The sequence below is a fragment of the Excalfactoria chinensis genome, chromosome 3, assembly GCF_039878825.1.
Source record: "Excalfactoria chinensis isolate bCotChi1 chromosome 3, bCotChi1.hap2, whole genome shotgun sequence".
In the NCBI taxonomy this organism is placed as follows: domain Eukaryota; kingdom Metazoa; phylum Chordata; class Aves; order Galliformes; family Phasianidae; genus Excalfactoria; species Excalfactoria chinensis.
In genome coordinates, this window is record NC_092827.1 from 59,226,618 (window position 1) to 59,241,967 (window position 15,350).

At 38.7% G+C, this 15,350-nt stretch overlaps 1 protein-coding gene across 2 annotated transcripts in view; it reads right to left on the reverse strand.

Moving 5' to 3' along the window:
• Nucleotides 1-15,350, reverse strand: part of MTHFD1L (methylenetetrahydrofolate dehydrogenase (NADP+ dependent) 1 like) — a 136,077-nt gene that overhangs the window by 44,790 nt on the left and 75,937 nt on the right. For both annotated transcript variants that reach the window (XM_072332897.1, XM_072332899.1), the window contains 4 exons: nucleotides 15,073-15,114; nucleotides 14,049-14,149; nucleotides 13,470-13,647; nucleotides 686-793 (listed from right to left, as the gene is read on the reverse strand). In XM_072332897.1, coding sequence (XP_072188998.1) covers nucleotides 686-793; nucleotides 13,470-13,647; nucleotides 14,049-14,149; nucleotides 15,073-15,114 — 429 coding nt within the window. The remainder of the gene's footprint in view (nucleotides 1-685; nucleotides 794-13,469; nucleotides 13,648-14,048; nucleotides 14,150-15,072; nucleotides 15,115-15,350) is intronic.

Genomic DNA, 15,350 nt, shown 5'->3' on the forward strand with positions numbered 1-15,350 from the left:
GCATACTTCGGAATTTTTCCATGACACATCATCCATAGTTTCTATTTTCTAACTGAAAGGCTCCAACCATGTTTACTTCCAGAAGTCATTCTGTTTACAGAAATACATTCACCTCGCTACACTGTTTCAAAATAGCCCACTCCTATGTTTTAGGAACAGTGATCTATTTCACCTTCTAATCTTTATAATCCCTTGAAAATAACATGAACAAAAGGAAAGCAAACAATTTCCCAAGTGTTGGGAGTGCTGTTACTAAAATGAATAGCTATGCACCATTTTTTGCAGGTGCAAATGAACACTAATATGTTAGAATTGTGCAGCAACTACTTTTGCAGGTATGCAGCTGTTGTATTCAGAGCAGTAATGCTAAATTATCACTCTATGAAGAGTACACAAGATTTCATCAACAATCCCAGATGGATTCCAGTCATCACTCATATCTTACATAGATATGTATGGATGCTGTAGGCCAAGATAGCTTTCAAGACTGAAACCATTCATATTTGTTCCATTTAATCCAATCTAAACCAATCCACATGGACCTCCATAGTTAAGCATCATAGGTAAGCTCAAGCCTTTTAGAAAAGCTGGTCTAGACACTCCAATTGCAGAACATTTTACAGCCCAAGGTCTCCTGATTCTCATCCAGCAGGCACTTGATGGCATATTTCATTGATGTTCTTACCTGCCGGGTGTAACGATCAATTTGTGACTGTGCAGCAGCAGATAACTCTATATCCTTTGCTCCATATACTTTCTGAGCAATGACCTTTATCTTTTCAGCAATCGGAAGCTGCAAAAACAGGAAACAATATATGTAAGAACAGAATCCAAGAGAAACTAAGATCTTGTTTGCTGACTGAGAAATCTTAATCTTTCATTTAGATTCATCCTTTTTAAAACAGTCTTGCTACCAAAGTAAAGGGTAATGGTGAAGGATACGATATTCATCTAGCGGTGCATGAATTAGAACCATTATTTCAGCTACTCTATCATTTAGATGCCATAAAATTTGTGCTTTACAGAGCTGGCAACAGGAGCTTATGCTCTTCCTTGAAGAGGGAGAAAGAAAACTACTGCTACGTAGTTCCAAGAATCAAGACTTAACCCACAGTACAGACAAAAGGAAGCAGACTCCAGTGGGTCAGCAGGGATCATCAGACTATTGTGACACTATTCGTAACACAATAAAGATAACCAACACAATGAGGGGACATGATAAGGTAGAAGGTAGGCAGGCTTCCTCTAAGAAGCAAGACATTTTATCAGAAAATTTCAGACCTATCACTGCTTCTTTAGTTCCTTACCTTCTGTCCTTCTTAACATATATATTTTGACCTTTATCACTGATACAGTAAATTATTTTGAAGAGTTCAACACCCCCTCCAAAACCAAACCAAACCAAGCCAAGCCAAGCCAACCATTTTATGACACACATCAAAATTCAAAGTCACTAAATTCAACTCCAAACTCTATGAGCATCCCCACCACTTATTTATCTCAAACCAAACATGTGATCTGCCCTTAGAGGTTCTGTTTGAAGGCAGATCCAAACTCTCACATTCAGGATCTTAGAAATCCTTTCACCAATTTTCAGCAGTGTTTTTTCGTGGTCTGATCAGGCACTTACTTTTTGTGACATCATTTCTTTAGAGTGAACAGCTTTTTCTTCATTGTGTTTGGCATGACCCAGAAGACAGCAATTATGGCCCCTACAGCCTATTCTAAGCAAACCATCAGCTTCTTTTTCTTTCAATATGAACATGACAATGAAAGACAGACCACAGTTCTACATACTAGTTCAGCTGCTTCAGTACCAAGCAAAAATGGGCAGAGACGTGTGCAGTACACCAGTGGACACCTCACCTGTAATTTGTGCTCCAGCATATTCAAGTAACAATAGATGAAGAAGAAATACTAAATAAAGAGATATCAATTGGGGATGAGGACTTAATCTCAAGGAACTAACACACAAAAGTCAATAGAATAAAAGTGAAATATTTAATTTTATACCAGTGCAGTCAAGCAGTTGGTTTGTGAGTAACAAACTAGCTAGTGCATTCATGGGAAGTTCAACAGTTAATCACACTTTCACAATACCTATCTAGAAGCAATGGTTATTCTACAAAGATAGGTCAGTTAGAGGGCCTCTATCAGGCTGATCTTTCTCTATTTCTGATTAAATTTTAGAAAAATGGAGGTTTAAAATAGTCTGCCTTTACACTAATAAAGAACTCCAGTAACAAAGATATCACAAACAATAAGCTTGCCAGGCTTTCAAGTGGCTTAAATATAAGACTGCAAAAGGCTACTAAGGCTTAAATAAAATCCCTCCCTCATGAGAAATTTCAAAATGCAGTTTTAAAGATGTGCCACAAGACACCTCCTGAACGTGCTGACCATATAATTATTGCACCTTAATTGGGAAGAATGATGTCACATTCCCGAATTCAGGCTTTTTAAATGAATCCATGTGGAGTAATAAAACCTAATGAAGACTGGAGATAACACATTATGAATACTCTGGATATAATTCCTGGCAGCACAAAGCTGAGTGAAATACCTCAGTGACATGGGTAGCCATCAAGAGACTAAACTTCCTTCAGTGTGGTTAAGTATGTCCATGACCACTGCTGTCTAGAAAACAGTGGAAGAAATGCAAAGAGCATCTGTTAAACCTGCCATTTGGGTGCTTTTTTCTGGCAGGGAAGAACTAACAGCAACAGCAAAAGTAAAGGCAAGAGGAATTCCCCTCCCTGTTGTCATTAGGTCAACATCAAAACTAACAGTTTTCTACTTAAATCTCAGTAACTGCACTGAGATGGAGAGATTCATTTAGATTCAATTTGCATTTGCCTCAAAATATTTCAAACTAATTTGACAGCAGTATAATTACTATGCTCTCCTTCCAGGAACCATAGCTGCAGTTTCCAAATAGACCGCAGCAGGGTTCTGGCAAACATCACAACAGACAGCTTTAATGAAGGTGGTGGCACTCTGTCTCCCAGGATGTGCTATCTATTTTGTATGATCAAGTCTGAGCTGGACTGTTTTCTACAGATTTATATATATATATCTTTAATAAATAAGCATATTTTTGGATACTTTTCAGTATCCACATCTCAAATTTTGCAAATTTAACCTGAAAAGAATCACCAGTTGGGAAACAGATGCAAGAATGTGAATTTCATGTGAATGCTTTTGCAAGGAATACACAGCCACGATGGTGAGGCAATGCACTTGATATTATGAAACAGTTTGAGCTTATTTAGCTTCATGACACTCAAAGCTGAATCTTGGCTGAGCGTAGTCCAGACAGAAATCATCAAGGAAGCAAAGCTGCTCTGTACACATTAACACAGCCCATGCATGTACATAATGTTAGACATGCTTCCTTCCTGAAGTTTCAGGAGTAAGCAGAGAAGTATGCTACGTTGTGCTAAGGATCCACCTGTTTCCTAGTATTTAGTGGGATTTTTAAGAGATCACCTATTTAGATTCACAGCATAAGTTCATTTCAAGCAAAAAAGTTTCCTGTATTTCAGTTAGCAAGCAATATTGTTGGATAATTTCATTTAACTTAGTTTTTCCAAAGAAAAGCCACATTGTAATTTATATGAGAAATAAAAATTCATTTCAGTTGAAAATGACATACTGGTATTTACTGCAAAAGAAGCCTTATTAATTGACATGGCAATCTGGATGTTTACAGGACACACATAGAAGCAATTCTAGGGTGTTCTTATCTCATCTTTAAGGGTAAGTTTAGGGTTAGGTTGTTGATTGATCACAATTGAAATACTTTCACTGATGGGAACTGAGATCTGCCCTACGTAACAATGTTTTACAGTGCTAACTTGCATGGAAAAATTATTTAGTTGAACTCAAAGGGGCTGAAAAATAACGTAGCAACTAAATCTTTAAGAAACTTTAAGCAGCATTTCTGTTCCAACAGATACAAAACTGTTAAAAACTCTTGTGAGCTACCTGTTCATAAAATACCTTGGTCAAATACCTGCCAGCAGAAGCCATGCATCTCAAGAATTTAGAGAAGAAAAGTCTTACTGTATCTCTCATGCATTTTTTCTGATTATTTCGGCAATGGGCTGGGATATTCTTGAACTAGTTCTTTATTCAACAACTAGTTGTTCAAATCGCTTGTGGAGTCTCCTTTCTTGGAGAACTTCAAAATTCATGTAGACATGGTCCTGGGCAGCCTGTTCTGGGTAGGTTTGACCAAATGACCTCCAGATATCACTTCCAACCTTAACCAGTCTGTGATCCTGACTACCACTCTCAACATCTTCAGCTCTGCTGATGCACCTGTTGGACCCTCAACAAACAATCTCAGTGAAAGAAGAATGAAAAGTCTGGCCTGGATGGTGCGTGCAGAACTGCATCCTTAAAAACACCAAGTTAGCCCTACAGCCCCTTTGCTGACTGGACAGCTGTGACGACAGTGATATTTATAAAACATGCAGATAATGCAAGTGTCAAAAATACACAAGATTTAGGATCAGTGATAAAAGCTGTTCTTCTTTCATTTCCTTTAAGGAAGGTTGTGAATATTTTGCAACTTAAGCACATTTAAGCAGTGAACAGGTGATAGCTACACAACAGACAACATGAATTTAAAGAAAACGTGACTTTTATAGGTAGCAACTACATATAAACAGAAACACTGATGGAATTAGAGCACCTTCAGAGAATTCCTTTCAAATTCAGTTTTAGCTTCTCAGGAAAATGACGGCATGAAATGCTCAAAGGTAAATTTATACTGAATGTAAGTAGGTGCTACATGGTCACATCATACAAGGATCTGCTAATGGCTAAGTAGTTTTGATGTTGCTCTGAAAAGTAACTGATCATCCCAACCCTGCTAAAGGCAATGTGCATTTCTGAAATCCCACACACGAGGAGCTTCCAAAGCTCTATGCTCTCTCTGAGGCAAGCACAGTCATGCATGCTTTTTGAGGCTATCAAGCGTCTACACCATAAATACAATTAATTATCTCTTGGGCTAAAGCTTAACAAGTGATAGCAAAAGTACACAAAATGCTTTCACAAAAACAGCATCTGTGTACAGTTCATTATTTGATAGACTAAATCAAACAAAGAAATCAACAGTGATAAAGAGTGGAGCGAGTCATTCTCAAGATTGAATTGACTATCCAAGATTAAACCACACCTGTGTCATCATTCAACCATGCTGCTACTTTCAGCCCATTCCCGTACAGGAAGAGATATTAGAGTAAATTGGTGCTGTTTATTACATTACATTCTTTCTTCAATATTATCAACTGCATACTTTATACCACAAGGTACTTTAATAGACCTTTCATTCCAGTTAGCCTTTTTCTAACATTTCTTTCATTCTTCATCTCTTCTTCCAGCTAGAACAGCAGACTGAATTATCATTTTTCCACAAGGAGTTTGATGGGGATTTCCAAGGGCATCAGAACAACTTGCATAGCCCCTCCTTGTTCCTTCCTCCTCCTGCTGCCCACACTCACTGTCATGCCAGTGCAACCAAGAGAGCAGCACCACTGTTCTGTAGCTGCACACAGTAGAAAAAGTGATGCAGGAAAAGAATACACCTATCTTAAAACAATTCACAGAACCACTTTACCATAAAGACAAAGCCAGTATAAAGTGGAGGTACGGAGATGGAATGCTCAGTGTGTTTGAGAATGATCACAGAAATACGTGGGTACCGCAAGTGCTTTGGGACAGGGGTACTCTGCTAGGATTGTAATGCCTAACATCAGTTCTGCTGCCATCACTCAGTACCATGTGAAATTATAAGGCCACAGTACCAGGGATTGTGCTTGGGATTTCCATCTTTTGCATCCTAATCTGGTCATCTGACTTCAAGCTGTTTGGCTACTGGAGAAAGGAGTTCATCTTTTTAACTTCCTGTACACTGATCTCAGGGACTGCTAAAAGCAACCTCTGGTCCTTCCTTCCTTCTGCATTAAATACTCCTTCTGACTCTTCCCCATCAGAATAAGGTTCAGCAGAAAATGCTCTCCAAAAAAAACCAGAGCCAGCAGCTGTAAATCTGTAGCCAGTCTCCATTCTGCAAGGTTGCAGCAAAGTCTACAGCTACTAAGATAAGCAATGGTGTTACATCTCTTAAACTGAATACCTGTAGACAGAGCAACACTGTCTGAAAGAATCTCTTCACAGTCACACAATATAAATATTTAAAACTAATTTATTCCCTCAGAAAGCTTGAGATTTGCTGAGAAACATGCATTTAAACATAGAATGCATAAAAGCTGCTGCCCTGCCACTTGTAATTTTGACACCGTATGCTTCAAGTTTTATAAATATTCACTTTAGGACCATTGCCTATAACACTGTCACTATTTTACTTAGGAAGTCACCAACCTCTGGATTTATTGTTCCTGAACTGCATGTGCTTTAGCAGAAATTCTTAAAATGGTTTAAATCTCAAGGCAGTGGCACTTGTTTTTTATTTAAAATTTCAAATAATGCATTCCCTGAAAGCGGTAATAAAGAATCACTGGTTGACTAAGTGAAATAGTATGCAGACATCCCTCATTCCTCTTCTTGGGAACACTGCCAAATGAAAACATATGATGGGAGTATGGCTGAAGGTGCTGTGTGGGGTGACAGAGTGCAGCACTAAAACAATAGCTGACTCTGCACATTCAAACTCCTACTTGTAGCTTTTCCCTTGGATAAAATAAAAACACATTTATTAAAGTATCTGTATATTCTTGTTCCAGAAGACCTGTGGCTGACAGAAGGGTTCCCAAGTCTCTAACACTCCTCTTCCTTTGTTGGCACAAGACAAGATTTTGTTTTTTAATCTGCAGAAAAGCATATTCAGTCAAGTTAAATGGATTGTGAATCAACACCTAAGCCTGTGGCCTCAGAGATTTCTTTTCCAACTTTGAAATCCCAGCTGTGCCTCGGAAAAGTTTCTTCATACAAAGAATAGGAAAATAATAAAAACAAACACAAAAGTGCAGTGTCGTCAAGAGCTTACACACACCAAAATAATAGAGTGAAACAAAGACAGCTTCCAATCTCGGAACAGTCAATTCAGTGGAAAAAAAAAAAAAAAGCACCCAGAGTTCACCACAATCTTTTTGATGAGAATGAGAGGAATTCCGTGGAATTCCTCTTTAATGTGGCTTTTTTGCTAAATAGCTCACTAGCAATGGGTTGAGGGAAATAGTTTAAGAACTAGCATATCCTGGAGGGCAGCACAGTCTACATTTGAAGATGAGAAATGATCTTCATTGGCTATCAGTAAAAGTTTCAGTGAGAAGCATATATAATTTTATTTATCCCCACTCTAGGCTAGCTTAAGAACTTTCAGTTTTGTCCATTCAAGACAAAAGATCAGAGGTATGTTGAGCCTGTGCAACAGAAGACACATAATGGATGGATTCCATGGCTTAGATATCAGTAGGAGAAGAAAATAATTTCCCCACCACTTAATTGCATTGAAACTAAAAAGACAACTTGTTTGCAAACAGACAAATACTCTGCTGTAGGTCATTTCTCTGGAGCTCAGTGTCCTCAAACCAAAGTCTTTCAAGTGCTTCTTGACTCTGCCCTTCTCTTCAAACAACTGTCCTTCTCAAGTAAGCACATCACAACTCATTCTTGTTATTGAAGCCCATTGGATAGTGGTGGATGGGAGAGAAGCTAATGCACACACAAGCACTACTACCAGTTTCCTCTGTTTTGAAGCTACCTTTAAGCTCCCTATAACTGACTTATCATCTCTGACTCCTGAAGCTACGACTGAAAGAAATGAGCCCACATCATTTTGCCACAGTGCAACAGAGACGGGCAAAACTATGGTGTTGAAGTGATCAAGATTTGCCTGTTATTGCTATGCTTACAGAAGGGGAAGAGAAATACCAGTGATGAAGTTGCTAACTGCTTCAATTCCTCTCCCAGAAGTGCTACTCAGCCTCATTGCTCACAGATGGACCCAAGATAACAGAGATCTTCTTTGTTCAGTAGCCTGGCCAGGCTACTCACTGCACTCAGCCAAAATATTTGTATTATCAACTTCCACAGATTAATCTAGTAATTACTGTGATGATACAGAGGTCACTTCTAAAGTAATGCCTCCTATTTATTTCCATAGGAATTACAACAAAGAGCACAATGACAGTGTTTCATGGACCAAGTTCTCAGAAAGAAAACACTGTTTTTCAATGTTGCCGCCACCATTAGCTATGCATTTTCACCAGCCATGGACAAGAGCCTGCATGCTGCACTTGTAAACTTCTGCACCAGTAGAAGGGACCCATTTTTGTTGTTGCCATTGCTGGAATGCACCACCCACTCTCAGAGTGCTCATACCTACTGCTTGGTCACCATCAAAGTTCAGCAAGCATGTAATAAATGGGTGCCATTTTTCTTCCATGAGGAATTTAGTTCCACACCTCTGCTTTATGTGCACTTCCATGTTAGGTGCTATTTATCAGACTTCCCTCTGCTGCCATCTGCCTCATGGAAACAACATGCAATGGAATATTGGGAAAAGGTTCAACCACCACCATCTGCCTCATAGGCCAACAAAATAAAATAGGAGGCATTACTTTTGGATCAACATTTGTATTAGCTAAAAGCAGAGCACTGGCTAAAATAGATGTCAGCTTGGAATGGATGTCATCAACTTGGAAGATTGGAACAAGCCCTTCTTCTCGCTCTCTTTTGTGACCTTTATGATTTTTTATTTAGCTTTCAATGCTTTTATTTAGCTTTTCAATACGTGCAGTGACTTGAGGCTCTTCAATAATATCTGTCATTTGCCACATCTAACTTTTAAAGGTAAAATGCCAACCCCCTGACTAGCCGGATTTACTGATCCTGCCTTCATTTTTCCCTGATCGAGCAGGCCTCTTTGCAGTCATGTGAGAGTTCAACACAGAGAAAATAGAAGAGGCCCCAAGCATTCCCCTTCCAAAAGCATGGAAGTTTCAACGTGCTGCGCAGTGAAAGAAGGCAGGTTCCTCAACTGTCATGCATGAACAAGGAATATAACTCAGAACATAGCCCTCCCTACTATGCTCTCACCTCCCCTCACCAAAAAAAAGCACTGAAGCCAGAGAAATTTGGGAATAGGATGCATATGTTTTCATCCTCTTCTATCCTCGCCTTAGTTATCTAAACTTATTTCTAACGGGTCAGACAACATTATTTTGAGTAATAGCATTCTGTTGCAACTTAATGATACATACTTCAAGAAATGTGAACCCAGAAAGGAAGTCAACAGTGATAAGAGAGTTGATTATATGATATTTTCCATATGTAACATGAATATATGTATATGTTTTTTTTTCAAGCACAGATTATTTAATAGAGAACTCAAGAGGCCTTTAGCAGAAACCCGTTTTCCAAACGTTAAAGATAAAAGCTCAGTAAGAAACCAATTCGACAATAAAATAAGAGGGAACAGTTTTCATTAGGGGAAACATCCATACTAAAATCACACACTGCTATGGTGCTTATTACAACTACTGCTAATAATAATTTAAAATGTCATAAATTCAGAAGCCTACCAAATAAAACATCTCTTCCTTGCTCCTGAACAACTCCCCCCACTACAGTGAGTCCTAATAATGCAAGGATTACATGGCATATTGTATCCGCCCTTTTCTCCCACTTCTCAAGTAACATCAAAGTTGTTGTCAGATTTGCATTTGATACTGCCCTCAAATTATGCTTGAAGCTTCTTCAGTTCACATTTCAACTCCTGAAAAATATTTGTTCATCTGTTACTAAATCTCACTTTGCTAAAATAAAAAAAAAAAAAAAAATTAAACAGTAAAAATATCGGCTAGTAGGGGAAAAACAAAAGCTTGTCCTCTTAGAGAAATAAAGAAAATGTGATACGTAATCTAAAAGTGGGATTGCACATTACTGTGTCATGTAGAGACATTGGCCCCAGGCACACTCCCATCACTCAGCAACAACCAAAACATCGGTGTGATATCAATGCTGTCTTGGCTTAAACCAAAAACATTGACTGAGATGCTCTGAGAAATATGACCACACTAGCACAGTTCTCTGATAACGATAACATGCTATGATGCTCAACAGGACCACTGAGTTGAGCCTTGAGTTCTGAGTCAATACAACTGCGTAGTGTCCACTGTCCAAAACTGCTGATTCAGCACATGCTTGAGTATTTCAGGAGAACATGATGTGAATGTACAAACATATCTCAGGATTCAGAAAAAAGAGAAAGCCAATCCTCTTTTTTCCTTTTTTTTTTTTTTTTTTTTTTTTTTTTTTTTTTAAACCACTATTTGACAGATACAGGAAAGATGTTCTTCTCACACGATATATATTTGTGAACACCTTTCAGCTTTTATTTTCAGATAGATGTGGAAATTAGCTAAAACACTACAAATAGATACATGTCATTTCAGAGAAAAGCCAAAAAGAGCTCGGTTGACTTGGACTACACTGTAATTAGAAGCCAGACTGACTACCAGTAATAGAGTTTGCTGCAGACATTAATCTGACTAGTAAAAACAATTTTACATGTAGGGGAATAAGGGTTTTGTTTCTAAATATTCAGGGTAATGCCTTCTTCAAAATGCTGTTTGAATCTGTCACAGTATCTTTTTCAACAGCGGTTTGTGCTGCTGTGAGTTGTTCTAATTATAGCTAAAGGGAAGACTGGAGTAATCTTTTAAAGACAGAGATATAAATGAAGCAATAGTGGTCTTATGCAGAATATTTCCCCCTTTGATATTTCACAAGGGAAAGAAGAAAACTGCAAGCCTCAGCAAACTGGAGGCAACCAGGTCCTGAAAGCATTCAAGTAACTGGACGGATGCAGCAACTGCTGAAAAGGGCCAGAATTATGTGCTTGCTCTTACACACCCTTTTAGGCACAATGATGAGGGAAAACATGTCTGAACCCCATCTTACAACTGCTTCTGTTTCTTCACTTTTCTGTCATAGGTACCCCTTTGAATGGTACAATTCAGACCTCCAAATTGTAACATCAAAAAACCCTATTACACCCATAGTTAACATCTGGGCAGGCTGACCAGGAAGAGGCAATTTCTTTCCTGTCTCTGTGAGCACAGTGCGTAAATGATCTACCTTGGTTTAAAACAAGTAGCACTGCTATTTCACTCTCCTGCCTCCAATTGCTTTAGTCCCTACCCTTTGCCCAGTAAGAATGAAACAGAAGCCCGAACTTTACCTTTTACTGTTTTTGTTGGCCTGAATTTAAACTTTTACAGTATTTTAAGATTTTTATATGTTTTTATAAAATTCCTTCAACATATTTTTGAGGCTAATAATATGTGTGTTAAGTTATGTAATTTCAAAATGATGTAAAGATGTGATTCATTCCCTCTGTGCTACAATCACACTGCTTACGCAACACAGCACAAGAAGATGTGCCTGGAAAAGACATTAAAGTAGAAATTAATCTTATTTTATTCCTTCACAGATGCAGTGACCGGCCCTGCCAATCATTTGTACTCATTCATATCACAAGGTTCTTAGTTACATAGAATATAGGAGCATAAATATGGAATTCATCAAATACTAACATGCTATCTCTGTAACACAAGTGTCCTGTGGGGAAAAGTATTACATATATTGATAAATTAAACTTTAAAAATATATAAATTTTATTATTCAAAGATCATAAAATGATATCCTTAGTTTCCAGTGCATCTCATGAGGGACAAACTCAGAAAGGCAGAAACATTGTACAGTTTGGCTGTAAAAATGCTCCATGGGCAAAAAGCCCTGAATAGATGCCATAGCCCTTAGAATCCCAAGTTAATGCCATTGATTCCATGAAGGCAGTTTGTAACACTGATAAGAGACGTCTGGATTACTGACACTTGTGAAAATCGTGGGAGAGATGAAGAGAAGAAATAAAATGGGTGCAACAGATATGAGGTATGTATCAAGAAGGAAACAGACAGAAGAGCAGGGCACATCTACCTCTGGCTGAACTTTTTTTCTGGCAAGTAGAATCAAAATAGAAACTTTCAGCCATTTAAAAGGAATGAAGCAGACGTTCTGCTGTTAAAACATAGCGCTCAGAATTTTCCTAAAGAAAATAAGTAGCACTGACAACTGGGGCATAGGATCTGAAATTTGACAAGAGCTTCCCTGATGCCAGTTAAGTCTATTTTGCTAACCAAATTTGAATCAATCCATATTTGGATAGCAAGGAAGGACCTAAGAAATTGGTTGTGCAACTTCCTAGGCAGTACATCTCTCCACACTTTCTGCCTGCACTGTGGTAATCCATCCAGCAGAGCAACTAGGGGGCCAGAAAGTCCTTCCTTGCAAGCTGCCCCTCCTGATAGGCTCACCTTCTTGTGATGCTACTTTGCAGAGGACTGCAATAATGAAGGCTCATGGATAGAGCATCATCTCCATCAGACATGGAACTGAAGCCCGAACCACACTATGCTTTGTTAGGTTACGTAACAGCTATATATGTTAAACACAAAGGATCAGAGGAATAATCAATGTCAGGTGGAACCGTAGTGATATAATTAGTGAGAAAGCCTAATCATTGAAAATTAGAGCACTCTGAATAAATTGTTTCCTAAGACCAAAGGATAGGATATGCCACCATCACCCTTGGTGAGAAACCAACACAGATGAGTCAATCTAAAGGGGTGGCAGGAGTACGGGACTCGTGGGATGCAGAAAGAGTAGCACTTTGGGACCAAGTAAAACTTAAAAATAATAAATACAGGATTTTTGAAGAGGCGAGCAGGAGTAGTGCTGTGCGTGCTGGCAGCTGGCTGAGCTGCGAGCCCAGAGGCTCCTGTGTGCTGGTGATGGCAGTGGGAGCAGGGCCAGGGCTACTGCTGGACAGGCTGAGGGCCTAGTGCCAACAGCAAGAGAGACCCATGTGGTGTGGGACTGTATTGCACCAGTAGGCTCTAGTCCTGACCAGCAGGAGGGAGCAGCATGATTTAGTCACTCTTCTTGTTCACCTTTGTGAGTGCAGGTGGGTGCTGGTGAAGACAGTGCTTCTGTGTCAGCCTCTGTGCCTGGACAGATGTGTAGTGCATTTATGCTCTAACATCTCTTACAGGGTGTGAATTGCTTCAGAGAGTCAGAAATTGCTGCACTACCCATGACTGTGAGACAGTAAGTAAAGTTACAGGTGATTGTCAGGAAAATCATCATACAAGATCTTTGTGAAGTTTCCCACAATAGTTGTGGAAGTTCTACCTACAGATATATCTTCATGCTAAGTATAAGCTTATCAAAATATGATTTAATGCACTAAGCAACAAGCACTACAGATTTTCTCCACTACTGATCAGACAAGAAGCAGATTGCTCATTCTTTGTTTAAGTCACAGCCAAGCCAAGCCGCTTTCCAAGCATGCTAGATAGCTTTGTTGCAACGTTCTTGTTTTAAATCCAATAACAATGCAGCATGCATTCATTAAAATAAAATAATCTTACCTCCAAGCTGTAGAGATATTTGAAACTGCTTTTCTGATTGGCTGCCTTTTCCACAGCTTGAGCTAATTTTACTGCTCCTCTACCACCATCGGACCAGTGACTGCAGGGTACTGCATCAAATGCTCCAGACTTCTTTGCGATCTCACATACGAGATCAACTTCAGCAGGAGAGTCAGTTCTGCCAACCAAACAGTTCTGTTTTGTTTAATTGTTTCTATTTTATAATCTTATACACTTAACCCTACTCTTTATCAGAGGTTGTACAGCAAATTTTTAAATAAGTTTACATATACACAGCACATTTACATACAGCATATGAATTCAAGAACACTTATTAACATTGTTGTAACCAATTAACATGAACGTTGGTACCTCCATAACTTTATATACTTTTTGTCATTTTAAACCTTAAGAACAATCTAAGGATACAAAGGATTTTCATGATGGAAATTAATAATAATAATTCTTCAACAGTTGCTTTACTGAGCACGAAAGCTGCTACACTCACAAATCAAGAGAAAAAAGTGTGAAATTTGATCTGTGGATTTACTTACAAGAGTAATGAAAGAATAGACTTACTTGAAGACGTTTAGAGCAACCACAACGGGAACCCCAAAGAGCTGAGTAATTTGGATCTGTTTCTGAAGATTACAGCAGCCATCAGCTACCAGCTGGAGGTTCTACGCAATTAAATACAAAATAATGGAAAGGGTCAGATACATCAAGCCAGCTCCAGCCAAAGAATTTTCCATAAATTAATCTGAATGTAAACAGTGCTGATCATGTCAGTTGTGGGCAAGTAAAGTGCTTCCAGACAAAACATTCTGGTACTTATTAATTCTTACTTAAATTAATAAGTATCAGACATAATTAAGTGTCTATGCTGCATCCAAAATTTGTAAATGATTGCATCACCTTTTTCTCAGACCTGAGAAAACAGTGCAGCTGATGGCTGGCTGTCAGTTGATACAAATGATACCAAAAAATGGTCTGTGGGCAGGTTCACAGAGGCCTATTCCACTTCCCCTTCTACTCTGATCAAAGGCTTCCCTGATTCCTGGAAATATCATGGACACGCGTGTTGCCAAAACTAGTCACAAAGGTGTGAATGTTAAAATACCAGAGGACAATTAAGAAACAAAGAAAACAAACCTGAAGAATCCACTCTTGTTTGAAGAGTGACCTCCAAGGTCATATTAAACCTGCTGTTTAATGAAAGTGCTAAGCTGCCATGAATTTCAGGGAGTATCTTTGACCCCTGCACCACTTGGCCCTTGCACTGCCATGGATGCCAGAGCTGCTTGAGGCTATGTGATGAACTGGAATAAAGATCTGATCAGTCTGAAAGCTTAATGGTCCTGGAAAATTTACTGAAAAGTTATATTCCAGCTGCTTCAGTTCCTCAGTACAATCGACTATGCAGTCACACACACAGCACACACAAGGACAACTCCGAGTGGGGAAAGTTTAAATGGCTTTAATTGCTGGCAGTGCTCATTAAAGGTATTTAATGAATGTTAGTATTAGAGCATGTCATTGTCAAACCCGAGGCTGCGTACTACTCACTCAGCTTCTCCAAAAGCTTTATAAAAGCTCCTCTTACCTCTTCTGTGTATTCTTTTTTCAGAGGGGCACCAGCAGATACCTGGAATGGTAATTGAGGTCATCATACGTTTAATATAATATATCATAACTCTAAAGAGTCAAAAGTGCACTTTTGCTTATTTTCTATACCACCTAGAAGTATAAATATTGCACAAATGTCACAGCTTGATTGCAGCCTCTGTTTTATTAAAAGTTACACTGATACAGGAAGAGTAGCAAAACTAAACTGCATCTAAACAGTAAGGCTCAACAACTAGTTGTAAAAGATTTGTTAGA